At 39.0% G+C, this 28000-nt stretch overlaps 3 protein-coding genes across 15 annotated transcripts in view; 2 read left to right on the forward strand and 1 right to left on the reverse strand.

Annotated features, from left to right (window-relative positions):
- itsn2b (intersectin 2b) overlaps positions 1 to 4637 on the forward strand; it is a 224996-nt gene extending 220359 nt beyond the window's left edge. For all 8 annotated transcript variants that reach the window (XM_063035010.1, XM_063035019.1, XM_063035026.1 and 5 more), the window contains one exon: positions 451 to 4637. In XM_063035010.1, coding sequence (XP_062891080.1) covers positions 451 to 608 — 158 coding nt within the window. In that variant the 3' untranslated portion in view covers positions 609 to 4637. The remainder of the gene's footprint in view (positions 1 to 450) is intronic.
- An 842-nt stretch (positions 4638 to 5479) lies between these two features.
- Positions 5480 to 27899, reverse strand: fam228a (family with sequence similarity 228 member A). 3 transcript variants are annotated; one of them, XM_063035095.1, is made up of 8 exons: positions 27720 to 27899; positions 19585 to 19725; positions 12324 to 12401; positions 9750 to 9932; positions 9590 to 9670; positions 8612 to 8699; positions 8102 to 8246; positions 5480 to 6464 (listed from the first exon to the last, which is right to left on the reverse strand). In XM_063035095.1, exons 1-8 carry the CDS (start codon positions 27897 to 27899, stop codon positions 6431 to 6433), a joined length of 930 nt encoding a protein of 309 aa, XP_062891165.1. In that variant the 3' UTR covers positions 5480 to 6430. The 3 variants fall into 3 exon arrangements, with proteins under 3 accessions (XP_062891165.1, XP_062891175.1, XP_062891184.1); XM_063035105.1 differs by lacking the exon at positions 12324 to 12401; XM_063035114.1 differs by lacking the exon at positions 9590 to 9670.
- pfn4 (profilin family member 4) overlaps positions 27184 to 28000 on the forward strand; it is a 40778-nt gene continuing 39961 nt past the window's right edge. For 3 of the 4 annotated variants that reach the window (XR_010016311.1, XR_010016313.1, XM_063035126.1), the window contains exon 1: positions 27184 to 27401. Coding sequence is in view for 2 of the 4 variants with exons in the window: in XM_063035126.1 (XP_062891196.1) it covers positions 27330 to 27401 (72 nt within the window). In the remaining 2 variants the exon portion in view is untranslated. Of the gene's footprint in view, positions 27402 to 27802 lie in introns of those variants that run through there. The other variant, XM_063035139.1, reaches the window with a different exon arrangement.

The following is a 28000-nucleotide window of genomic DNA, read 5'->3' on the forward strand; positions in this document are numbered from 1 at the left end:
TACAAAATAACTGCTAATAAAAAGTAAGTGCTACAGTACACAAATATAAAAGTACTGAGACAGTACAATATGGGTGCAATATTGCTTAGCGCTGTGATGTGAGGTTCAGCAGGGCCACAGCCTCAGGAAAGAAGCTCTTCCTGTGCCTGCTGGTGCGGGAGCGGAGGCTCCTGTAGCGCCTACCAGATGGGAGGAGAGTAAGAAGTCCATGGTTAGGGTGAGATGCATCCTTGATAATGCTTTTTGCCCTGCCCAGGCAGCATTTATGGTAGGTATGAGTTAAATATAGCTGTCTACCAACTTGTAATAAACTTCTGCTGGAATCAGCAAAACCGATACTATAATGGAAATCAACAATTTACAATATCAGGGATGTTGAGGGTGGAGTGTGTAAAGCAATAGAATTAAATGAATTCTCAACATCAATGCTGGTTTATCTATTTTGGCCAGATTTCCTAGGTCGGACAGAGGTCCCTGTGGCAACAATCAAAAAGGAGCAAGAAGGCAAAGGACCAACTACAAAACGCCTTCTTTTGCATGAAGTGCCAACAGGGGAGGTATGGGTGCGTCTTGATCTTCAATTATATGAACAGAAGACATTACTTTGAAGCTTAAGCTTCAAAATTTTGTGAATTTTGAATGCTCAATGAGTAAGATTGTGTCATTGGTCAATGGATGGCAAAATTGGAAACAGTTTGTTCTAGAATTCCCGAGAAAGCCTAACAAATGAAACCTCAACCAAAATACACTGTGATACTCAGTCATGCTCATAGCCAATTAGGTTCCAGCCTTGTCATTGTGATTGAAATAATGAGTTTTTGCTGAGTTTTTTTTTTGCCATTCTGAGTCTGGTTTCCTTGTCACTAAAACTGTTCACAAGAAATCACTAAGGAAATATAATGCAGATTTCATCAGTTTGGGCAATGAGCCAATCAGATTACCTCCCCTCTTGTTGAGGACAACCCTATTTCCTGCTTGGAACTGCTCATGGCAAGCTGCAGAATGACTTTACTTTTAACTTTTGTTTGAAAGTAATGAATATCAAGAATTCAAGTAATTCAAAAGCCATTCACTTATTCTATTGTACTTTCCAAAGCATGCATATTTTGAATTGTCTTGTATTTTCCTTTTGTAACTGTTAAAGTTTACTTCTCAGAACAATTTTGAATGGAATGGAATTCTAGGCTTAAGCCCAAATTTATTCAGCTTTATTTTCAAGTGAATCACTGGTGAAAAGAAAAACTGATAACGTTTACCAAGTTTTAGAAAGGTGCATGCAGGATATTTGCTGGAGATGCAAACTCTTTATAAGAGCTAAAATCCGTGAGAGGGCCTTAGCTAGTGAACTGGATCAGTAAAGTTTTGTGAAACTTTTTGTCACATGGTATAAAGGCATTTGTCCAATACATGAAAAATGCAGTGCGTGAAAAGGTCTATCTTGGCACTAGTTTTGATTATAATTAGTAGTACATAATACAGCTTTCCTCTTTGCCTTAGTTCAGGTAGCTAGTAAGTCAAAAGGCTTCTGAAAAAAATATTTTTTGTAGTCATTCATTAATTAAAATATTTTGTCATATCTGGAAGGACATAGGAACTATACCAATATTTTGTTAAATTCAGTGGATTTTATATAGTAATGAAAATATTTTTGCATTCAGTGGTGTAACTTTGAAATTTAAGACCTTATAAAGGAAAGTATTAAATCAGACCAAATTTGATGACTAGTTTCTCAGATGCCAGCTTAATAATTTGTTTATATCTGCACAAATACATTCTTGATCAAGTCATTAAGATGTTTATTTCATATATATAAGCCATCATTCAACTAATTACCAGAAAACCTGTATAGATAAATTGAGAGAATGATTAAAGAGAACAGGTGGGAGGCTGAAACCATATTTCATCCATTGTCCTTGTATTTTTACTTGAGAAATCACAGTTCATCAGATCTTCAGCAAATTACTTTTATGTGCTAAAGATAAAACAACAATAAATGGTTATATCAAAGTAAAAAAAAATTGAAATTGTCTGGCACATTTGAAAATGGTTTGGAAGAACAGATTTATAGTTTGGATAGTTAGACCTATTAATTTCCAACTCTCTCTCATTTGCTGATTGACCAATTCCATTTTCTGAAATTAATGCAGAGAGAGAGTTCTTTTGATCATAGACTGTGCTTATACACCAAAATTTATTATTTCCTGTATCTCCTTTTTTTAAATTGATGTTATGGAGTCTCAAAGATCATTAAATTCAACTGATTTTGTTCTTAAGTTTTCTACTCATGAGAGATAAGCAGTGGTAAAATAAACCTATGTTCCTGTAGAGGTGCAGTGGTTTTTCAAATCATTCATGTAACCTTCATTCCAACATTATAAACATATCTTGAACTTATTGATACAATTTTTTATTTCCTATTTGAATTTTATTTTTTTATTTAAAAAGCTATTAACTTTATAATGGTGCTGGTATTGTATTTTGATAATGCAGGCTAGTATCACTGTACTGTGAATGTGGTGTTCAGTTATATCAGAATACCTGTATAATAATAGAAAGTTACATTTTCCAGCTTAGGCCCTTAAGAACACTATTTAAAATCTCCCGTTGTTGTTTTATGAGCTTTGGAAGATTGTTTAGCCAGATTTAGTGGAAGTGTTCTATATGGTAATTTGTAAGTGTAATAAAGGATACAATAATTCAAATCTTAGCATGCATGATTGCCACAGGTAGCAATACATGCGACTTTTCTGTTCTAGTAATGTGGATTTCCCATTTTACCATGCAAGACACAAATAGTTTCATATGAAAACCACAATACTGACTGTTCATATATGTAAAGTTATGGGATTAGTTTTTTGGTTGTTTTGCCTCAAAGGGAGTCATGGAATGACAGAAGTGTGTTTCAATAGAAGTAAAAGTATCACCTCATTTGCTTTATAGAAGCAGACTTCAATGCAGATATATAACGTGAAAGAAATATTTATCTTCCATATTTTTGAGATCCATGATTTTAAAAAATCCATAAAATGGGTATCTAAACCACTAAAAACCAGTGATATTTCAGTATTACTATTTAATTTCCTGTTGAAATTGAATGCTTTCATTTAGGTGAATTAAAGAAGCAGGTAGGATTGGTCACAAACCATGCGTGTTATTAAACATTTAAATGGATCATGAGCAAAATCTAAAATATTGTGTACTAACTGAATATATTTCTTGTAAATCCAAACTCAGATGTGCACCTAAATGTCCATGAAGATTTGTCGCTTTTTGATAATTTATGTAAGATTAGAAGAAACATTAGGGTAAACAGCTGTTCTGCTTGTTTTCCTGGAGAGGTTACAGGTGGAGTTTGGGAACTTCTATGGAAATCTTACACATATGTGATTACCGAGGCATAATTAATTTACCATTCTTGAAGGTATTTTTGAAGAGCAGTCTGGTTCAAAAAAAAATCACATTAACTCATCCAAGTGAAGAATAGCTGTGGAGGACAAAGTGTAAGAAAGACATTATGAGCTGGGTCAGGTATTAATTATATTCCAGCAAAGAGTGATTAGAAGTATAAACTTGCTTCTTTTAATGTCTTGGCCTTCTCTTTACTCTCTGCCTTTTCACTGAGAAGTGATGTTGAACAACTACTACTTACCTACCCACAGACATATTATTGTGTTTTGGATCGATTGTAGTCATAAAACGTTACAAGCTCAACATTGAGGAACATTCCTTTTTAAGCTATGTCCTTTTCACTTCATTCCTTGTCCACTATCATCTTCATCTAAGAATAGTGACTGGCCACTGGCAATAATGACTCTGATCATCAATTGGTTGAGATTCATGAGGTAGTCTTACCGACACCTCTGCAGTAATATGATTGCTGCAGTGTTTGAAAATTATCCTGTGTGTGGCAGTGATTAGACATTTCTTGCCATTTTAGCAGATGATACTCAGTTAGGATTAAAAGAAAAAAAAGTACTTTCAAATAAAAATGTTACTGAAGGATTCTGTAAATGCTATGACATACTGCTGATGTTTACCTCCCCCAACCAGATTTCTTGAGAGCAAATATTGTACGGTTGACCCAGCTGCTAGGATATTGGCATTGACTGTCAGAATGTGCCACATATGGCATCTGTCATTATTTTGATCACTGACCTTTAAGCTAGAATGTATAAAAAAAACTCAAAACAGCTGCAAGTTCTGCAGCATAAATTAATTTTCTCAAGTGCAAAAATGTATATTATAAATGAGGGAACAGGGAATATCTATTTTGCCAAATATTTTTCCTATCTAATGGAGCAATTGTTATAAGGGTTCTGAAAAACACACTGTGTGGTATTAAACCTCTTTGATAATTCAGTCAAACCACTGCCAAACTGTTACCATTGTTGAAAACTAACAGTTTAAAGGGGATTGAAACTGGAAGTTACAGTTTAATATTTAAAGTCCTTGGCATGTAAATTGTTTTTTTTTGCTTTGTTAAATCATGTAAAACTTTTTTTTAAAATTCTACTGTGATTTTATGCCACTGCTTTTCCTACGCAGTCTGCTGTAGAGTATCTCTTTGCACTACTGTGGTATCAGTTGCTTGATATTTTGTAGATTGAATTTCTTTGTATAGTTTGCAGTTTAATAATTCCGTAAAATGTCAATAAAATTGATACCTTTAAATTATTAACTGGTCTGCATTTTGCTTTTTGGAAAGAATACAGATAAAAATGTTATTACTTAAGTGACAAAATTGGTATGAAACCAATTCCAGGATTTGAAAATGATCAAGGTTGGTATAACCACACATAGAGAGGGAATTATATTTTTCAGATAGAGAATATTTGCTTCATTTATGCAGAGACAGATTAAAAATTCCAGTGTTTTGTCTGACCTCAGTGAGAATTGGTAACATCTCTCTTATATGATGCTAGGTACCTGTAATGCTGCTGCAAATAAGTTTTTCACTGCATCTGTGAATACCTGAGCATGTGCCTATGACAATAAAATAGATTTTCTCTGAGTGTTCATTTACACTTCCACAATATCACCTTCAGCACTTAAAATGGGTAACAATACTTCTTGAATACAACAATACTTCTGTTGTATTCCACCAAGATACAACACTGGGCGGCATGGGAGGTTGTTCCTGCCTGTGGCCATCGAATGTGCAGCTCCTCCCGTGGAGGGTCAGACACCCTGAGCCAATAGACTGGTCCTGGACTTATTTTCCATCTGGCATAGTTTGCATTTTGTTGTTTGATTGTTTGTGGTTTTTGTATTGCTATATTTACGCTCTATTCTTGGTTGGTGCAGCTGTAACGAAACCAAATTTCCCTCGGGATTAATAAAGTATATCTATCTATCTTGACACATGAAAATAATAAGAACCATCAGTTTCTTGCCAAATAGTTTGCTTTAGAAAGAGGATGTCAGTTTAACAATCCTTTTTACTTTTGATTTCTATTAAATGACAAGTGGCACGTGCGGCAATGTCTTTATTTCAGAAAATGAAACTCGAATTGTGTGCAATACTAAAAAGTAGTCTTACAACAGTATTAAAATAGTACATAGTAAATAACAAGAGGCTGTCAAGTAATTTTAAAATATTTGGATATTTGTACAGTATAGTGGAAAATGCAGAGTCTTAATGAAAAATAGAATAAATTTCTTAGCCAATTCCTGCATACTTTAAAATAAAATTCCTACTTTATGCCCCAGACTGAAATGTATATGTAAACTGTCTCCACACCATTCTTCCTTATATTTCTGCAAATCTCCCGAAGATAACTCAGCCTCATTTATCAAAGTGAGAATACAACTAACAGCAAATTATGTGGCCTCACCAATAACCCCTCCAAGTTATAACTAAAGCACTTCATTTTAGGTCAACAAATAATTCATCTCTTAAGGATATTATGGACTGGTTAAAAAAAATAGTAAACCTTCATTGTCCTCTACAACTTTCTCCCTTTCTTAAATGTTCATTTAAAATTTTGAATCCCCAAAGTCATGAATTCAGGTCAATCAATTACATGCAGATTTTTCAGTTTTTGTTTTAATTACACCCTGTATTTCGTATTTATATTTTTCCATGGAAGTAAACATCAACACATAAACATTTTCACTTTATCTGCCTTCTCATTTTTGGCAATTTAGTACCTCTGAAAGAAAAAGATACAAGTGAGCAGCTAATAACAATAATTGAGTCCTTATATTCCTATTTTATGTAATATTATTTTATTACTTAGTTTTAGAGATGGCTGTCATATAAGGAGACAGGATTTTCAAGAATTGAATTGAACAAATTTGTTGAATAAATGAATCTGGAAGATTACATCTGTTTGCCAGCGTAGATATTAGAATGCCCATTCAATGTGCATCTTGGAAAAACTTCGAACAAGTTTGCATCTGTTCAGCAAAAGTAGATGAGCTTCCGTGTTTAGATTCTAGCAGTTTCTGAAATAATTCGTTTCCTTTGCATAAAAAAGTTAATGTTAAAAAAATTCATTAACCAGAATTTCAATTCTAAATTGATTAAACAATTCTTTACAATATTAAAACATATAGCACCTGTGATGACACAGCAATCGAGTATTTTAAGAGAGCATAAACATTCAACTTTCCTTCATGGGATGGGTGGGGTGGGAAACAAGGCAAAGAGGAAAGAAAACAAGCAGCCAGACTCAAACCATAAACTGAGCATGGGCATGGTCTCATAAATGGTTTTCTGAACACCTAACTTATAAATTACAAATATGTTTAAGTATCAAAACACATCCCTTAATTGTTGCTAATTAAGTGCAATTGCAAATCAAATGTGCACATGGTCAACATTTCAGATCAGGAATGCGAATACAGAGTGCCTCCAGCAGTTTGTTTTTGTTGCTTCAGATTTCTACGTCTGTAGTCTCTTCTGTCAGGATTTGGAGGATCATATAATCTTAGTAATTCAGCTGAAGGTTGCAGAGTGAGATATTAGGAGAAAACAATACTAAAAAGGTCAAACATTTTAAATAGGAGTATCTGTAGACTGGAGCAGAGGGTCATCAGAACTTGGTGCTTTACGATACAAGTAGTAAGTAGGGTGAGAGATGATTTTAAGTTTTTTTTTAAAAAAGATAGGTGTTGGAATTCCACTATAAAATCTTGGAAATAATTGAATATGGAGGTAACTTTCAGACTCCAGTCAGTCAGTTTGGATTGGCAACATCTCCTCCATCATCACCATCAGCACAGGTGCACCACATGGCTGTGTGCTTAGATCCCTGCTTTGTTCACTTTATATTTATGACTATGAGGCTAAGTACAGCTCCAATGCCATAGTGAAGTTTGATGATAACACTACTGTTGGCCAAATCAAAGCTGGTGACAAAACAGCTTATAGGAGAGAGATTGAAAACCTGGCTAAGTAGTGCCACAACAACCACCTCTCACTCAGCGTCAGCAGAAGCAAATAGCTGATTATTGATTATAGGAGGAGGAAACTGGAGATCCATGAGGCAGTCCTCATCAAGGGATCAGAGGTGGTGACAGTAACTTTAAATTCCTCTTATCATTTCAGTGGATCTGTCCTGGGACCAGCACACAAATGCCATAGCAAAGATGGTACAGCAGCACCTCTACTTTCTTAGTAGTTTGCGCAGATTTGGTATGTCATCTAAAACTTTGATAAACTTCTATCGATGCACAGTGGAGAGTATCCTGACTGGTTGCTTCACGGCCTGGTATGGAAGCACCAGCGCCCAAGAACGGAAGAACCTAAAAAAGTACTGGACGCAGCCCAGTCCATCCCAGAAAAAGCCTTCCCCACCACTGAGCACATTTACAAGGAGTTCTCCCACAAGAAAGCAGCATGCTTCAAAGACCCCCACCATCCAAACCATGCTCACTTTTTGCTGCTGCCATCTGGAAGGAGGTCAGGAGCCTCAGGTCCCACAGCACCAGATTTTGTTTTATAAAGGAAATTTCAAACAACTAATTTGAATTGCTTAATCTTTCTTTGGACAAATTAAAGATTACTTCAAAATCATGAGCTGTGAAAGACAAATTCAATTAATTCTACCACTCTGTTGATGAGGTAAATGAAAATGTATTGCAAAATGGTCACTACCTGCTTCTTTGCCGGACATCACTCTCAATGTAGCTTAGTGGTATATGAAGCCATGTGATGCAGTTGATATTATGGCGATCCAAAGGAACTAGAGGTAATTGCGGTTGTAAGAATTCTTTACGTTGTTTCAAAGAGTAAACTTTACCTGTATTAGGATTAAGGTAGAGGCAAAAGTTCAGTACCTAAATATCAATATAGACTGAAAAAAAAATTTGCTAATCATTGGTAATATATAAAGAACAAACGCTTAAGAGCTTTTATTTTCAACCCCTACTCATCGCTCACCAGCAATTCTAGTCCTGAGGGGTGTCATGTATCAACATTGCACTCAGCACTTCAAATGTTACTTCATTATAATCAATACATTTGTAACTAAGTACTACAATACCACTACTCTCCATTTCTGGTGATGCTCTGTAATTCTTGTGCAGATTTTCTATTTCATCTCCCTGTTACACCAGTTCTGTACTGGTTATACAAAAGGTGCAACCAAATGCATTGTGCCAATACCTTCTTGACACTGCAGTATAGCACTGTCTTCCTCACTTTTGCTTCGACTCTGCAACAGCAGAGGATCATTGAGACTTAAAGCCCTTGCCTGTAGAAAGAGTAAAATTTATTACAGGAATACAGCACTCAACATTTTCAATAGACAAGCAATTACAAAATTGTGTTTTACTCACATTGCTGAATACTTTTGATTGGTCCCGTCAAAAATGCTTTGCATTTCTAAATTCTAACGTTAAATTTCAAGATTTTCAAGTTGCTGTCAATTAACTCATACTGTGTTCTTTTTATGTCCGTCTCAAACTTTGAAAATTACAAGTGTTGTAATTCTTCTATACAGATATCCTTCTTCTCTAAATCTGCCACTTCTGATTTATTATATACTATATCATTCCATTCACATTGATTTCTTAATATGTTTAGAAAGCAGCCATGAATATTCCGCAAAATGATTTCCTTTTCTATGAAATTCCAGCATCTGCAGATTTCCTTGTGTTTGTCCTTTTCTATGATTGCCACTTGCTGGTGTTTTATAGAGGTTAATAGAAATCTCTGGTAATTATTCTATACCAGTCTCATAGATCTGCCTGTGTGATAGATCTCTTTCAATATTTTAATTTGATTGTTTTTAATTCAATATGCAGTACTGTACAAAAGTCTTGGGCAGAAATATATAACTAGGGTGCCGGAGTTTTGCATAGTACTGTATGGTTAAAAAGTAAAAAACCCTCAATATTAGTAACAATTGGGAAGATAAAACATTTACGCAAATTTAATATGATTAGTTTAAAACTCTAAACTGATTAGGCTACTTTAAAGCACATAGCATTAACTGGCAAACCATGTGGTATAAGGGGTAATTAAGAATATCTATATATCTACTTTCTGATAAATAAGTAAAAACAAAAACATAGTTTCATGCTATACAATGATGCAGTAATCAGATCAACATCTAAGTGCTGTATATTTTTAACACTATACCTCAAGTGTTTTAGGTTTGCACTGTTGAAGGACAAATGGATTGAAGTCATCAGCATTATAATTTTCCAAAAACACAGGCTCCTAGGAAAAGTAAATTTTTAGTATACATTTGGATGTAAGATCTATTATGAAAATAAAGCTGAATTGTTGCCAAGTTTACCTTTTTACTGCAGTAATCTAAGTACTGCAAAATTGAAGCTCGCCTCTTTTCGAGTGACTGGTTTAATATTGACCTGAGTTTCCATTGCAGTGGTTGATAGACACATTCATTCCATTTCTTGTATAATAGCTCTTTTTTTCTCAAGTTTAGCATATCTTTGTAGGCCAAATATTTATCCAACTCCTATTGAATATGATTGCAAAATGCTTTCAAAAGAACTAATATGAATGAAAGAACAGATTTTATATTTATAATGGCATGAAACATGCAACACATCTGAATTTAAATTTCTTGAGAAGTATCAATGTTATACCCACATTATATTTATTCATCTTTATTACACAAGGAAATGTTAGAACAGTATTAAAGAACAGAAGTGTATACATCCAGGGAACCTGAAAGTGACAGTAACAGTAGTGACAAGCAGGTAAAGGTGAAGAAAACATGAGGGGAACCTACCTTCATTAGGCTGGATATAGAATAAATGAGCTGGGAATTTATGGTACAAATTTCTAAAACGTTTGTTAGACTATACTGAGTAATTTCTGATCACACACTATAGGACAGATGTGATTGGACTGGGGAGAGTAAAGAGGAGATTCACAAGCAAGTTGCCCAGGATGGGACATGTCGGTTATGAGGAGAGAATCGAGAGGCTGGGTTTGTTTTCCTTGGAGCAGGGGAGATTGATGTAGGTCCTGGGATAGGAGGAAGCTTTTCCCCACAGCAGTAGTATCTAAAACTCGAGGATATAGATTCAGGGGAAGAACAAATCTGGTGGAAATCATTTTCTCTCACCCAGAGGATGGTTAAAATCTGGAATCTACTGTCCAAGCAGGTTAGTGGAAGCATGTCTTCTCACAACATCTAAGAAGTAGTTAGATAAGCATTTGAATCACCAATTCATTGAAGGCTGTGAACTGACTTTTGATAAAGCTGGAAAAATGTGCTGGAAAATGGCAGAAAAAAATTAATGCAGACAAGTGGAATGTGTTGCACTTCAGTAGGACCAAGCAGGGTAGGTCTTGAATGGTAGGGCACTGAGGGGTGTGGTAGATCTGGGAATGCAGGTCTATAACTCATTGGAAGTGGTATCACAGGTAGATAGGTCGTAAAGAAAGCTTTCAGCACATTGGCCTATATAAATCAATGTATTGAATACAAGAGACAGGCTGTTATGTTGAAGTTGTATAAAACAGAGGTAGGCCTAATTTGGAGTACTGTGTGCAGTTTTAGTCACCTACCTACAGGCACAATATAAATAAGGTTGAAAGAATACAGAGAAAATTTACAATGATGTTACCTGAGTTATAAGGAAAGGTTGAACAGGTCAAGAATTCCTTAGAACATAGAAGACTGAGAGGAGATATAATACAGATATACACAATTTGAGGGGTATAGACAGGATAAATGTAAGCAGACTTTTTCCACAGAGGTTGGGTGGGACTACAACCAGAGGTCATGTTAAGGGTGAAAGGTGAAATGTTTAAGGGGAATAAGAGGGGAAACTTCTTCACTCAGAGAGGTGTAAGAGTATGGAATGAACTGCCAGCACAACTGGTGCATGCAAGCTTGATTCCACGTTTAAGTGAGATTTGGATAGGTATGTGAATAGTGGTAGTATGGAGGGCTACAGTCCCGATGTAGGTCGATGGGAGTAGGCAGTTTAAATGGTTTCAGCAAGGACTAAATGAGCAGAAGGACCTATGCCTGTGCTGTACTTCTCTATGACTCTAAATAGATGGGCATTTGCTTGCTGCCAAAGGGCCTGTGACCTGAAATTACAAATTATTAAAATTAACTATAACTCAAAAATATAACTTTAACCTCCTGTAAAACTCCCACTATCCATTGACTGACATTTCAGAAATCCTGATTCCGGCACAGCTCATCAGGTGGCATTTATCACATTTCCTTCACACCCACAGGACTCGCAGTTCCACGTACACCTTCTCCACTTACTTGGTTCCTGGGAAACTTATTATCATACTGTGTAAAAGTGCATCAAAACCATTGAGATGTTATTTGAAATGGCTTCCAATAGACTGAAAAATGTGGCACTACCAAAGTCCCAAGCAGGCCAGATTATCTGAGTTTTACTGAAGTAAATATTAAAATTATCTTCCACTTTACTTTCTACTCTAGAGCTCTACAATCTCACTTCACATCAATATGGTTTCAGATTCTGCACTGGACTTAACTTGATGCAGGCTCCAAGTGGGAATTCCCCAATCTAAAGCTGAGGAAGTCTCTTCAGGACAGGACTTCATCACTGTACATTGAGTTCAACACAGGAGAGAAAGTTTTCAATGTATGAAAATTTGGACATTACCACTTAAATACCTAAACGTTCAGTACCCCCCATGCTTTAGCCAATGAGATGCAACTCAATATGTGGTGTCAAAGGTCTGAGGTTCTAGTGGAGTTCTGCTACTGCCTGACAGTAGGAATGCAATAAAATAAAGAGAGTACATGAAGCATATATTAGGAACACTGCAGTTGTAATGGATAACTTTAATTGTGCTTTTTATTTATTGCTTGCCAATGAGCACATAATTAAAAAAATGACCTAACCTTCACAAAGCTTTCGTGTGTGTCATATATAGGCTGGCAAAGAGTATAAACTTCATTGGATTCCAGAACTGCTTTGGTCTGCAAAACAGTTAAAACTTCTTTAGAATGACTTACTAAATATAAACATTTACAGTTGCTATAGTTAACTTCAATTATAATTTTTCTTTTTTTAAAAATTAGGAAGATCATTTTCAGGACCCAATATAAATTGAAGGCTGTTTTATTTCCATCCACAAAAGGAAGATGGTTGAACCACCCTTGATTACTGCCTTCTTCCCATATGCGATCAAAGGAAATGAATTGCAAGTAATGTGAGTTCAACTGGCGTAATATCACCAAAGAACTGTGTACAATGTAAGCTGTTGGGAATTATGAAAACAATCTCCAATACTGGAGTCATAACTACCACAAAAGGTGGCTGTGGTTGTTAAAAATTAATCCTCTCACCCAGAAAACATTGCTGCAAAATTGCCTCAAGATCGAGGATGGAGGTACAGCTGGTAGAGCTGCTGTCTCATGGCTCCAGGAGTCCGGGTTCAACTGTTAGACTGTTGGTGCTACTTGTATGGGTTTTGCACACTATTATCAAGTGGGTTTCCTCTCATTTTCCCAAGATATGCAGGTTGGTAGGTTAATGGTCACTGTAAATTCAAGATTCAAAGATTCAAAGATTTAAAAAACTTTATTGTCATTCTAACCATACATCAGCTCTGCAGGACAGAATGAGACAGTGTTTCTCAGGGGCAGTGCAATCATAACATAACAAACGCAACACTAAATAATAAACATAACAATAAATAGTAAAACACAACAGCCACATGTCAGTTAAAATCAGTTATAAGTGTCCAGTGCAAGTTAAAAGTGTCCAAAGCAGAGTCAGGTGGAGCAGCTATTTAGCAGTCTGACTGCCTGTGGGAGGAAGCTGTTTAGTAGCCTTGTGGTTTTAGTTTTGATGCTCCTGTAACGTTTGCCTGATGGCAGAAGAACAAACAGTTCATGGAGAGTGTGTGAGGGGTCTTTAATGATGTATCGTGTCTTCTGGAGGCATCAACTCTGAAAGAGGTCTTGGACAGAAGGTAGGGAGACCTCAATAACTTTCTCTGCTCCCCTAACCACCCGCTGCAAGGCTTTTTTGTCGACAGCACTGCAGCTGGAGTACCAGGTTGTGATGCAAAAGGTCAGCACACTCTCAACCACACCTCTGTAGAATGTAGTTAAGATGTTAATGGGGAAGTGATGCTTGTTTAAGCTTCCTCAGAAAGTGCAATCTCTGCTGGGCCCGTTTCTCAATCCCCGTGGTGTTCCTGGACCAGGTGAGATTGTCCGAGATCTGCACCCCAAGGAACCTGATGTTTTCCACTCCACTGTGGAGCCGCTGATGCTGAGGGGTGTGTGCTCAGGCTGAGACTGTCTGAAATCGACGCTCATCTCCTTGGTTTTGGTGACATTAAGCATCAAGTTGTTATCCCTGCACCAGCTCTCTAGGTGTTTGACCTCCTCCCTGTACATAGTTTCATCATTTTTGCTGATGAGCCCCACCACTGTGGTATCATCTGCAAATTTAATGATCAGGTTCTCCTTGAATCTGGCTGCACAGTCATGTGTTAGCAGTGTAAACAGTAATGGGCTAAGCACACAGCCTTGTGGGGATCCAGTGCTCAGTGTGATGGAGTCAGAGATGTTCCTGCCAACACGGATTGACTGTGGTCTCTCTGTCCAGAAATCCAGAATCCAGCGACACATGGCAGTGCTAAGGCCAAGCAGTGACAGTTTCTCCACTGGTCTCTGCGGGATGATGGTATTGAGTTGTCCTAATGAGATGAATAGTTGGAAGGTTGATAGAAATGTGAAGAGAACAAAACTGTAGCTTAATGATTGCCATGGGCTCAACGGACTGAAAGGCCTGTTTCTGTATTGTACAAGTCTATTTTCTCATAGGACATCACTTGCACTTTTCCTTGTATAAATATGCTAGATCAGTACACAATATTTTGAGTCCAGCACCAGAAGGACTCTATAAATTGCAGTATGATGTCTTTACATTCATATTAAAATCCTGTTACAATAAAGGCCAGCAGTCTATTTGCATTTCTTATTGTATGCTCTACCTACTGTATATGTTAACTTTCAGTGATTTGTGTACAGCCACCAGTTCCTCTGAACACCAAAATGTGTTAAGCTCCCACCATTCAACTCTGCTTTTCCATTTTCTCCACTAAAGGACCTCACATTTTTTCCACTATATGTTCTATCCTCCAAGTCCATGCTCATAGAAAAAAAGCCCTTAACGACTCTGCATCCTCATCCTACGCACATGACTAACTAGCTTAGTATCATCAGCAAACATTATCTTTGCCTCCCTCATCCAGATCAATACAGATTTTAAACAACTATAACTCCAGCACTAATCCATCCTGAAAACAATGGATTGCACCCTCGCAGTCTGAAGTAATGTACTTAATCTGTTTTTTATCCATTCAGAATCAGTCCACACGCTGATATGTCCATCCATGGCCTCCTCTACTGTCGTGATGAGGCCACGCTTAGGTTGGAGGAACAAAACCTTATATTCCATCTGGATAGCCTCCAACCGGATGGCATGAACATCGATTTCTCAAACTTCCGGTAATACCCCCACCCCTCTCCTTCACCATTCCCCTTCCCTTTTCCCTCTCTCACCTCATCTCCTTGCCCACCCATCGCCTCCTCCTGATGCTCCTCCCTCCTTTTCTTTCTTCCACGGCCTTCTGTTCTCTTCAATCAGACTCCCCCTTCTCCAGTCCTGTATCTCTTTCATCAATTAACTTCCCAGCTTTTTACTTCATCCCTCTCTCTTCAGGTTTCACCTATCACCTCGTGTTTCTCTCTCCCCTCCCCCACCTTTTAAATCTATGCCTCAGCTTTTTTTTTCTCCAGTCTTGCCAAAGTGTTTTGGCCCGAAACATTGACTGTACTCTTTTCCATAGATGCTGTCCAGCCTGCTGAGCTCCTCCAGCATTTTGTGTGTGTTGCTTGAATCTGCCCAATCTCCTTATTATTTGGAACCATTTTAGAATCACTGACATTTTAGGTCACCCATTATCTCCATAGACCCCTCCTTCACAACACTGAGATACAAATCATCAGTCCTGGGAATTTATCAGCTTTCAGTCCCCAGATTACTGATGGAGTTCATTTCTATAAGCTGGGTTGGTGGATGAAGTATATTTTGGCAAAATATTCAAATGGAGAGTGGAACAAGTTTATTGGAATAGTCAATTCTCGAGATAGCAAGCTCATGGTTGAAGTTTCCATTAGCTGCTGAGTGATTCAACAGTAGATGATCTGAGGTTTGGTTGAGTCAAACAATGTTACTCAAGCAGAAAAGGATAGTTTATTGATGATATACATACATCACTTGAAACTCATCTCAGGGTCAAATGATGCCAAGGTTGGGGCCCATTTTGTTCAGATTCAGACAGATAACAGGGAGAGGAACAGATGAAGTGGCTGAAAAATGGTGATGAGGGCAATTCCAATGAACCTGTTCCAATACTTTGCTGAAAAAATCTCAGCTCATTAAGAACTGTGCTTCAAAGAAAGAGCTAAATACTTTGAGTTGAGCTTTATTACTGTGGAAGATTACACTATATCTACAGATGATGTAGAAATTTCTGAAAGCCTAGAGTTGATCCTTGGTGGACATAACATCCAAGCTGGAGATAGTATGTCAAAAGCAAGATTTATGCCGCAGAACTGCCCAACAGTCATATCCAACAAGAGATTCAGACCATACTCCCAGAACACTGAATCTCCCATAAAATGTAAGAGATAACATAGCCCTGAAACTCACTAGGTATAGATATCATGATTGCAAGATTTGGTGGACAGACAAACATTCTCTGACAATTAACTCATCACCATATGTCACAATATGGTTCCACTATCTACAACTCTAGAGTATGATGCAATATTTGCCACTTGCCTATACAGGTACAACTAACTACAACGGCTTCCAATACCACCAAGGTCAGAACAAGCCATTTCATTAGCATCCCATCCTTCTGAAAAAAATCATCCCCTCCAACACAATGTATCAACAATGCAGTGTGCATCATCTCTCCTTTGCCTCTTGTAATAGTCTGCAGGCACATAGGAACACTACAGAATCAGATGTTCTCCTCCAAGTCAGAAACAAAGGTTCTGAACTTAAAGAGGGGTAACTTTGAAGGTATGAGACGTGAATTAGCTAAGATAGACTGGCAAATGACACTTAAAGGATTGACGGTGGATATGCAATGGCAAGCATTTATAGGTTGCATGGATGAACTACAACAATTGTTCATCCCAGTTTGGCAAAAGAATAAATCAAGGAAGGTAGTGCACCCGTGGCTGACAAGAGAAATTAGGGATAGTATCAATTCCAAAGAAGTAGCATACAAATTAGCCAGAGAAAGTGGCTCACCTGAGGACTGGAAGAAATTCAGAGTTCAGCAGAGGAGGACAAAGGGCTTAATTAAGAAGGGGAAAAAAGATTATGAGAGAAAACTGGCAGAGAACATAAAAACGGACTGTAAAAGCTTTTATAGATATGTAAAAAGGAAAAGACTGGTAAAGACAAATGTAGGTCCCCTGCAGACAGAAACAGATGAATTGATTATGGGGAGCAAGGACATGGCAGACCAATTGAATAATTACTTTGGTTCTGTCTTCACTAAGGAGGACATAAATAACCTTCCAGAAATAGTAAGGGACAGAGGGTCCAGTGAGATGGAGGAACTATGTGAAATACATGTTAGTAGGGAAGTGGTGTTAGGTAAATTGAAGGGATTGAAGGCAGATAAATCCCCAGGGCCAGATGGTTTGCATCCTAGAGTGCTTAAGGAAGTAGCCCAAGAAATAATGGATGCATTAGTGATAATTTTTCAAAACTCGTTAGATTCTGGACTAGTTCCTGAGGATTGGAGGGTGGCTAATGTAACCCCAATTTTTAAAAAAGGAGGGAGAGAGAAACCGGGGAATTATAGACCGGTTAGCCTAACGTCGGTGGTGGGGAAACTGCTGGAGTCAGTTATCAAGGATGTGATAACAGCACATTTGGAAAGCGGAGAAATGATCGGACAAAGTCAGCATGGATTTGTGAAAGGAAAATCATGTCTGACGAATCTCATAGAATTTTTTGAGGATGTAACTAGTAGAGTGGATAGGGGAGAACCAGTGGATGTGGTATATTTGGATTTTCAAAAGGCTTTTGACAAGGTCCCACACAGGAGATTAGTGTGCAAACTTAAACCACACGGTATTGGGGGTAAGGTATTGGTGTGGGTGGAGAATTGGTTAGCAGACAGGAAGCAAAGAGTGGGAATAAACGGGACCTTTTCAGAATGGCAGGCAGTGACTAGTGGGGTACCGTAAGGCCCAGTTGTTTACAATATATATTAATGACTTGGATGAGGGAATTAAATGCAGCATCTCCAAGTTTGCGGATGACACGAAGCTGGGCGGCAGTGTTAGCAGTGAGGAGGATGCTAAGAGGATGCAGGGTGACTTGGATAGGTTGGGTGAGTGGGCAAACTCATGGCAGATGCAATTTAATGTGGATAAATGTGAAGTTATCCACTTTGGTGGCAAAAATAGGAAAACAGATTATTATCTGAATGGTGGCCGATTAGGAAAAGGGGAGGTGCAACGAGACCTGGGTGTCATTATACACCAGTCATTGAAAGTGGGCATGCAGGTACAGCAGGCGGTGAAAAAGGCGAATGGTATGCTGGCATTTATAGCGAGAGGATTCGAGTACAGGAGCAGGGAGGTACTACTGCAGTTGTACAAGGCCTTGGTGAGACCACACCTGGAGTATTGTGTGCAGTTTTGGTCCCCTAATCTGAGGAAAGACATCTTTGCCATAGAGGGAGTACAAAGAAGGTTCACCAGATTGATTCCTGGGATGGCAGGACTTTCATATGAAGAAAGACTGGATGAACTGGGCTTGTACTCGTTGGAATTTAGAAGATTGAGGGGGGATCTGATTGAAACATATAAGATCCTAAAGGGATTGGACAGGCTAGATGCAGGAAGATTGTTCCCGATGTTGGGGAAGTCCAGAACGAGGGGTCACAGTTGGAGGATAGAGGGGAAGCCTTTTAGGACCGAGATTAGGAAAAATTCACACAGAGAGTGGTGAATCTGTGGAATTCTCTGCCACAGGAAACTGTTGAGGCCAGTTCATTGGCTATGTTTAAGAGGGAGTTAGATATGGCCCTTGTGGCTACAGGGGTCAAGGGGTATGGAGGGAAGGCTGGGGCGGGGTTCTGAGTTGGATGATCAGCCATGATCATAATAAATGGCGGTGCAGGCTCGAAGGGCCGAATGGCCTACTCCTGCACCTATTTTCTATGTTTCTATGTTTCTAAGTCACTTCACAGTCATTGGGTCAGAGTCCTAGAAATTTCCCTGAAAAGTCCTTCCTCCGCATGGCTTGCACTATTCATGAAGGCAGCCACACTCGCTCATTAATGGTAGTTATGGTTGGGGAAAAAAACACTAGCCATTCCTGTGATAGCCATATCATGAATTTAGAAAAAAAAGGAGAATTAATAGACACTCTGCTTTAACAAGATTATGACATCTTGAAAATATTTCATTTAGGAACATTTTATTCGTTATGTTGTGAAGCACTTTGTGTGTTGTATATGCTACTTTAAAAACACTAAATGATAGTCATTTTGCACATTCCAGTTTTACAAACAGAGGACTCATCTAAAAGGTACCATAATTATGAATTTAATCCAACTCACATGCCTTAATAATGTGATATATTTCAAACTGCCTTAGAGCTAATAAGGTAGACGACAATGCATTTGAAGATTAAATAGGTGAACATTAAAAATAGTGAACTACAAGAAAAATGAAAAATGCTGATATCTTCAAAAATTATTTGTTCTACATATAATTTTGCAATGTTCAAGCTCTACAAAACCTAATCCTTCTAGCAGGCCCAAAGCCACACACAGCAGTGGAAGGTAAGTGAATAATCTAATAAGAACCACTTCAACACAGGTCAGTGCATTGATACCCTCTCATAAACATTGCAAGCATTTGTAATTTAGTTCTTGCAAATACAGCATGGAATGGATCAAACCAGTTGCAACAAGACAAAATCTATAATTTATTGGCTAACATCCTAACATAGTTGCTTTTTGTGTGCATCCAGAAACTTCATCAGGCATGTGATCTCACTACTGGTCACTATTATTAACAAAAGCAAACAAAAATACTGTACCTGGAGATGAGTGAAATACTTCTTTGAGAGCCAGTTCACACATTGCTGTTCTTTAGATGCATTGTGACATTTTTCTAGACTCTGTATTCTTGCACATTTTTGGGATAAAGGAGATTTCATTGAACATGTTGCAGTATCAATCTTCAAAATAAAGAAAATTCACTAAAGTTAACACTGGCAGTATTGATTATGGTTTTAGTAAAGCCTTATTTTATGTCCAGTTTCTAATTGTATCGTCAATACTTTTGTCCAGGAAAGAGCTCTAGCCACTCTCTGCATTCTATTATAACATATGTTGAAACCAGAATCTCCATCTTTTCATTCCAGTTTGAGCATTCCAAGTGACTTCATCATCTGTCCAAAAGAACTAATAGGAATAAAACGTACACACTTAAGTGACAATCACATTGTTCTGAGCTTGATCACGAATGCATTGTGTGTTTTTAGGCTGTGTACCACAAGCTCATTCACCATTTAACAAAATGGCAAGTACAAGTCACTTTTTCACATTTGAATTTTTAAAAAATGTTTGTGCCTGTGATGTTGCTGCAAGTTTTCCATTGCACATGTGCATATATGAATTTTTGCCTTTGACAGTAAATTTGACTGACTTTGCTTAATTCTCAGAAAGCATTTGATAAAGTGTTGCATCAAAGATTATCACAGAAAACAAAAGATTATAGTGTAGGAGTTAACAACTTGGTTTGGCATAATTGTCTGGCAAACAAGAAACAGGGAAGGCATAAATGGGTCTCCTTCTGGGCTGGAAGATGCTGTGTATGCCATAGGAAGATGCTAGTGCCTCAACCTTTTACAATATATGTGTATATGTCATGACTACAGGCATCAAAAGGTATGATTGGTAAATTTGCTGATGATACAAATAAAGGTCCAAAGTAAATTTTGAAGATGAGATGTGGAGGCTACAAAAGTGACTGGCCAAAGATTTGGTAAATAAGTACAATAACAGAAAATGTGAAATATTCCATTGAAGCAAAAAAACATTAAGAATCAAAATGGTGAGAGATTGACAGAGAAGTCTGGGTATCTGGTCACAATTTGCAAACTGTGGTACACAAGCATACAAGTAATGTTATGGTTTGTTGACAAGGGAAATTAAAACAAAATTAGAAAAGTTATGCTTCAATTATATAGGGCATTGGTGAGTTTACATATGAACCACAGTGTACAAGATTGATTTCCTTATTTAAGGGAGAATGTTAATGTGTTAAGACTGGAAATTTGCAAATGTTACTCCATTCTTTAAGAAGGGAAGGAGGCAGAAGACAAGAATTTATAGGCCAGTTAGCCTGACCTCAGTGGTTGGGAAGATGTGGAGCCATTATTAAGGATGAGGTTTTGGGGTACTTGGTAGCACATGATAAAATAGGCCAAAGTCAGCATGGTGTCCATAAGGCATAAGAGCAGAATTAGTCCATTCAGTCCATCAAGTCTGTTCCACCATTTGATTATGGCTGTTTTATTTTCCTTCTTAATCCTATTATCCTCCCTCCTCCCCATAACTTTTGATGCCCTTACAAAAAAAGAACCAATCAAACTCCACTTTAAATATACCCAATGACTTGGCCTCCAAAGCCACCTATGGCAATGAACTCTACCGATTCACCACCCTCTGGCGAAAGAAATTCCTCATCCAAAGGGATGTCCTTCTATTCTATTTCCGTAAAGGGAAATCTCGCCTGACAGGTTGCTGGGACTAGGCAGGTTAATGGTTCAACACAGACTGGAGGGGCTGATGGGCCTGTTTCTGTACTGTAGTTTCCTATGACTCTAACAGGGAGAATATGCTTATATTTACTATAATTTAACAGAATGTGATAGAACTAAATCCTGAGTTGTCCTGACATGGTGAACATGGAATGAATGTTTCCTCATAAGAAAATCAAGAATTAGGGGTCACTGTTAAAAAACAAAGTGTCATTCAATCATTTGTTTAACTCAGATGAAGTGAAATCATTTCATAGAAACATAGAAACATAGAAAATAGGTGCAGGAGTAGGCCATTCGGCCCTTCGAGCCTGCACCGCCGTTTATTATGATCATGGCTGATCATCCAACTCAGAACCCCGCCCCAGCCTTCCCTCCATACCCCCTGACCCCCGTAGCCACAAGGGCCATATCTAACTCCCTCTTAAATATAGCCAATGAACTGGCCTCAACAGTTTCCTGTGGCAGAGAATTCCACAGATTCACCACTCTCTGTGTGAAGATTTTCCTAATCTCGGTCCTAAAAGGCTTCCCCTCTATCCTCAAACTGTGACCCCTCGTTCTGGACTTCCCCAACATCGGGAACAATCTTCCTGCATCTAGCCTGTCCAATCCCTTTAGGATCTTATACGTTTCAATCAGATCCCCCCTCAATCTTCTAAATTCCAACGAGTACAAGCCCAATTCATCCAGCCTTTCTTCATATGAAAGTCCCGCCATCCCAGGAATCAATCTGGTGAACCTTCTTTGTACTCCCTCTATGGCAAAGATGTCTTTCCTCAGATTAGGGGACCAAAACTGCACACAATACTCCAGGTGTGGTCTCACCAAGGCCTTGTACAACTGCAGTAGTACGTCCCAGCTCCTGTACTCGAATCCTCTCGCTATAAATGCCAGCATACCATTCGCCTTTTTCACCGCCTGCTGTACCTGCATGCCCACTTTCAATGATTGGTGTATAATGACACCCAGGTCTCGTTGCACCTCCCCTTTTCCTAATCGGCCACCATTCAGATAATAATCTGTTTTCCTATTTTTGCCACCAAAGTGGATAACTTCACATTTATCCACATTAAATTGCATCTGCCATGAATTTGCCCACTCACCCAACCTATCCAAGTCACCCTGCATCCTCTTAGCATCCTCCTCACTGCTAACACTGCCACCCAGCTTCGTGTCATCCGCAAACTTGGAGATGCTGCATTTAATTCCCTCATCCAAGTCATTAATATATATTGTAAACAACTGGGGTCCCAGCACTGAGCCTTGCGGTACCCCACTAGTCACCGCCTGCCATTCTGAAAAGGTCCCGTTTATTCCCACTCTTTGCTTCCTGTCTGCTAACCAATTCTCCACCCACACCAATATCTTACCCCCAATACCGTGTGCTTTAAGTTTGCACACTAGTCTCCTGTGTGGGACCTTGTCAAAAGCCTTTTGAAAATCCAAATATACCACATCCACTGGTTCTCCCCTATACACTCTACTAGTTACATCCTCAAAAAATTCTATGAGATTCGTCAGACATGATTTTCCTTTCACAAATCCATGCTGACTTTGTCCGATCATTTCACCGCTTTCCAAATGTGCTGTTATCACATACTTGATAACTGACTCCAGCAGTTTCCCCACCACCAACGTTAGGCTAACCGGTCTATAATTCCCCGGTTCTCTCTCCCTCCTTTTTTAAAAATTGGGGTTACATTAGCCACCCTCCAATCCTCAGGAACTAGTCCAGAATCTAACGAGTTTTGAAAAATTATCACTAATGCATCCACTATTTCTTGGGCTACTTCTTTAAGCACTCTAGGATGCAGACCATCTGGCCCTGGGGATTTATCTGCCTTCAATCCCTTCAATTTACCTAACACCACTTCCCTATTAACATGTATTTCGCTCAGTTCCTCTATCCCACATTTCTCCAGAGGATCATGAATCTTTCATCTTGTCTTCTCCAAAGAGTGTTAGAAACAAACATCGAATATTTTTCAGGCAAAGGTATATAAATACTTGATAAGCAAGGGATGAAAAGTGCCTTTGGATAAATAGGTATGCAAAGTTGAGGGTACATTCAGATTGGCTATGGTTAAGTGGCAAAGAAAGCTTGAGAAGCCAAGTGGCCAATTCCTGCTCTTAATTAATATTTCAGCAAGCTTAAAGACAACATCTGGATTGATCTTTAATGAGTGGTGTTCAGAGGGGCTATTGCAAGTAAGGATAATTCAAAAATTAAGCCTGACAGTCAGCATGTCGGCAGTTATTAATGAATCTAGAGAGGGCAAGAGGCAAGTAGAAAGAGTGCATGTGAATTAGGATGATATCATGACCACAATCTGGGGTCAAGAATCCTGGTCAAAGAAATGGGCAAGGAGACCAAGGGTGCAAAAGAAGAGCTTAATGTTTTAGACTTGGAATTCAAAGAGTTGGTGATGTAAGGGTTGAGGTTGAGACCTCTGCAGGACTGATCATTCATAATCAAAGAGAGATGTAGCTCAAACAGGATAGCAAAAATGTAGCAAGGTTAAGAACAGAAAGAAGAGATCAGGTAAAAGGAAAACGAAAGGGGAGAATGGTTTGGAGAAATGTTAGAATTCAAAATCTATTGAAGTTTGTATTCTTTGATATTTGAAAGGAAGGGAACTACAGATCAGGATACAATAGAATGAGATAGAATGAGTTAGTGCTGGTGCAGGAGAAAATTAAGAGCATGGATATGATAGCACATGGCATTATAACCTCAGACACCTTAAAACTCTGAAAGTATGATAAACATAAGTGGTTTGCAAATTTCTACGATATAGCTTGGAGAGCATTCTAACTGGCTGCATCACCCTCTGGTATTGGGAGGGGGGGCTATTGCACAGGATTAAAAGAAGCTACAGAAAGTTGTAAAATTAGTCAGCTCCATAATGGGTAGTAGCTTCCATAGTATCCAAGACATTTTCAAGGAACAGTGCCTCAGAAAGGTGGTGTCCATTACTAAGGACCCCCATCACCCAGGACATGCCCCCTTCTCATTATTACCATCAGGAAGGAGGTACTGAAGCCTGAAGGCACACACTCAGTGATTCAGGAACAGCTTCTTCCCCTCTACCATCCGATGTCCGAATAGACATTGAACCCCTGAACACTACATAACTACTTTTTTTATTTCTATTTTTCCACTACTTATTTAATTTAAATAAATATACACACATATATATTAACATACACATATACTGTAATTCAGTTTCACATTCCTATTATGTATTGCATTGTACTGCAGCCTCAAAGTCAACAGATTTCATGACATATGCCAGAGAAGTGGTAAATGAAATACAATGTTGGAAAGTGTATGGTTATGCACTTTGGCAGAAGAAATAAACGGGCAGACTATTATTTAAATGGGGAGAGAATTCAAAGTTCTGAGGTGCAACGGGACTTGGGAGTCCTCATACAGGATACCTTTAAGGTTAACCTCCAGGCTGAGACGGTGGTGAAGAAAGCGAATGCAATGCTGGTATTCATTTCTAGAGGAATAGAGTATAGGAGCAGGGATGTGATGTTGAGGCTCTATAAGGCACTGGTGAGACCTCACTTGGAGTACTGTGGGCAGTTTTGGTCTCCTTATTTAAGAAAGGATGTGCTGACGTTGGAGAGGGTACAGAGAAGATTCACTAGAATGATTCCGGGAATGAGAGGGTTAACATATGAGGAACATTTGTCCGCTCTTGGACTGTACTCCTTGGAGTTTAGAAGAATGAGGGGAGACCTCATAGAAACATTTCGAATGTTGAAAGGCATGGACAGAGTGGATGTGGCAAAGTTGTTTCCCTTGATGGGGGAGTCTAGTACGAGACAGCATGACTTAAGGATTGAAGGGCGCCCACTCAGAACAGAGATGCGAAGAAATTTTTTTAGCCAGAGGGTGGTGAATCTATGGAATTTGTTGCCATGGGTGGCAGTGGAGGCCAAGTCATTGGGTGTATTTAAGGCAGAGATTGATAGGTATCTGAGTAGCCAGGGCATCAAAGGTTATGGTGAGAAGGCGGGGGAGTGGGACTAAATGGGAGAATGGATCAGCTCATGATAAAATGGCGGAGCAGACTTGATGGGCCAAATAGCCGACTTCTGCTCCTTTGTCTTATGGTCTTATGATACTAAACCTGATTCTGATCCTGGCGTTTATTAGACTAGATTTGGAATAAAATATCTAATCTAATATATAGAAATTAATTAAAGTAAATTAACTTGGTGTGGGCACATGGCCAAGTGGTTAAGGCGTTCGACTAGCAACCTGAAGGTCGTGAGTTCAAGCCCCAGCGAAGCAGCATGTGGTTTCCTTGAGCAAGGCACTTAACCACACGGTGCTCTGCAATGACACTGGTGCCAAGCTGTATCGGCCCTTGCCCTTCCCTTGGACAACATCGGTGTCGTGGAGAGGGGAGACTTCCAGCATGGGCAACTGCTAGTCTTCCATACAACCTTGCCCAGACCTGCACCCTGGAGAGTGTAGACTTTCCAGGCGCAGATCCATGGTCTCACAAGACTAACAGATGCGTTATAAAAATTAAAGTAAATTAAGTAAAGCTGTGGTATAAATGCAACCCAAAGGATCTTTGGTTGTGTTCGGCCCAGTTGCAGAGCCCATGCAACAACATCTCCCTCACCAGCATATTCTCCTTTAGAAGTTTAGTTGAAGCAACAGGCTAATAGAAGACAGAAGACAAACATCCTCTGTACCACAAACAATGAATCTGGCCGAATCAGAATGCAAAACCTGCCAATGGTAAACACAAAAAACATACTAATCCTATATAACTATTTTTGACTATATGGCATTTGGATTGTATACATTAATACAAAAGCTCAGGATCCTTCATTTGATATAAAATTCATGAGTATTTAGAAAGATGATTCATAAGAGTAGAATCCAGTAGAGAAAGAATGATTTTGAGTAAATGGCAAACAAGAGAAATTCTGCAGATGCTGGAAATCCAAGCAACATACACAAAATGCTGGAGGAACTCAGCAGGCCAGGCAGCATCTATGGAAAAACGTACAGTCGACGTTTCAGGCAGAGAGCTGTCGACTGTCCTGCTGAAGGGTCTCGGGCCGAAAAGTCACCTCCACTTTTTGCTGGTCCACAGTGTTCCTCCAGCATTTTGTGTATGCTGCTTGAGTAAATGGCAATCGGCTAATAAATGAAACATGGATTTTTACAAGATTTTTGCACTGACACTACGTAATTACAACAAAATAGTTTACAATATAACAATTTAATTTAAAATGCAAGCAAAGCAATTGCATCTATGGCTGATTAAACTTATACTAGTAGAAATCAAGCTTTTAAATGGGGCAGCACCCGGACTTTGAGCTCATTTTACATACTAGGTGCAATGTTGTCCAGCACAGGTAGATGTGGTGCAGTTTCATTTAGCAGAATGCAGACAAATTATGGATAAATCATTAATGAAGAATATGCAGTGAATTTCACATTCCTGCATTTTCAAGAAAAAGACTTGACATTGAAAGCCTTGAGAATTAAGATAATGTTAGAGGAAATAGGAGAACGAATAGATAAGATCAAATCACCAAATAATGGTTTTCATTAAAATGAGTATGTTGAAAACTCATTTAGAATTCGAAATCTTATAGGAGAGACTAACAGTACAAACATTGTAGCTTACTGCTTTAATCACAAAATTTGCTTTTAGGCTGTCAACAACTTTAAGGCGGAGAATGGACAAGATCTTAGAAGTGTGGGCTTAATCTAGTTTCGGAGAAAAGTGGGAAGGTTTGCACCATCCACTTTTATTTTGCACCACTCCGTAACTATTCTTAATGCTTGCGACACTGAGGTTGTCCTGACATCATAAACAAATATTCTGGACGAAATGTAACATTCCGTATTTGACCTCATTGTGCTTAAATAAAGGCAATAAAGAAGTCCCATGTCAACCGATGATCTTTGCACTCGCGTTAGCAACGCTAATCCAGTGACCAGTACGGACCGCGCCGAACTTTTCTCCTGAAATATGACGACCATGCCGCAGCCTGGATCTTCGAGCTTGAGCCCTCTCAGTCGGTTGCTGGAGAGTTCACTCCCGGTAGGTGACCCGCACCTCACACTTTAACACCGGTTTGGGGCATTTATGGAGAGGCGGGGGATGGAGTGGAATTCGTAAATGTGCGAGGGTGAGGTGGCAATTACCCCCAGCCTCCTAATTACGACTTTACACTGGCATATTTAACAGCTCTACTATGGCATACTGGACAAATATTATTGGGCTTTACAATGACATACTAAACAAATATTGGAGGGCACGTGGTTCATGAGAGTTTTACCGGCTCGTTTCGGGCAGATAATCTGACTTTATCACGTTATTTCTTTAATACAACAAAAATACAGACACGGTGACCATCACCTCAGAGCTTTCAGCACGCAATGGGACAGCCTGCTGCGTTGGAGAGTCCTCCTCCTGCCGCGGCGCACCCGACGGGCTCTCGCTCGGAAACGGCCGGTGCACGGTGATCCGCCCCGCGCCACCTTTCCTCGAGCCCATGGCCAGCGGCCGCAGGCGGCGCGCGGGGAGGCCGCCCACCATTCCCAGCGTGGCGGACCAGGCGTCTGGTTTTAATGCCGGCGTCCCAGCCGCTTCGCTGTGGCGTGCCCCGCCATCGAACTGCTGTCTATTTTCGTTTAAAG

This window comes from Mobula hypostoma, chromosome 2 (genome assembly GCF_963921235.1).
Source record: "Mobula hypostoma chromosome 2, sMobHyp1.1, whole genome shotgun sequence".
NCBI classification, from domain to species: Eukaryota; Metazoa; Chordata; class Chondrichthyes; order Myliobatiformes; family Myliobatidae; genus Mobula; species Mobula hypostoma.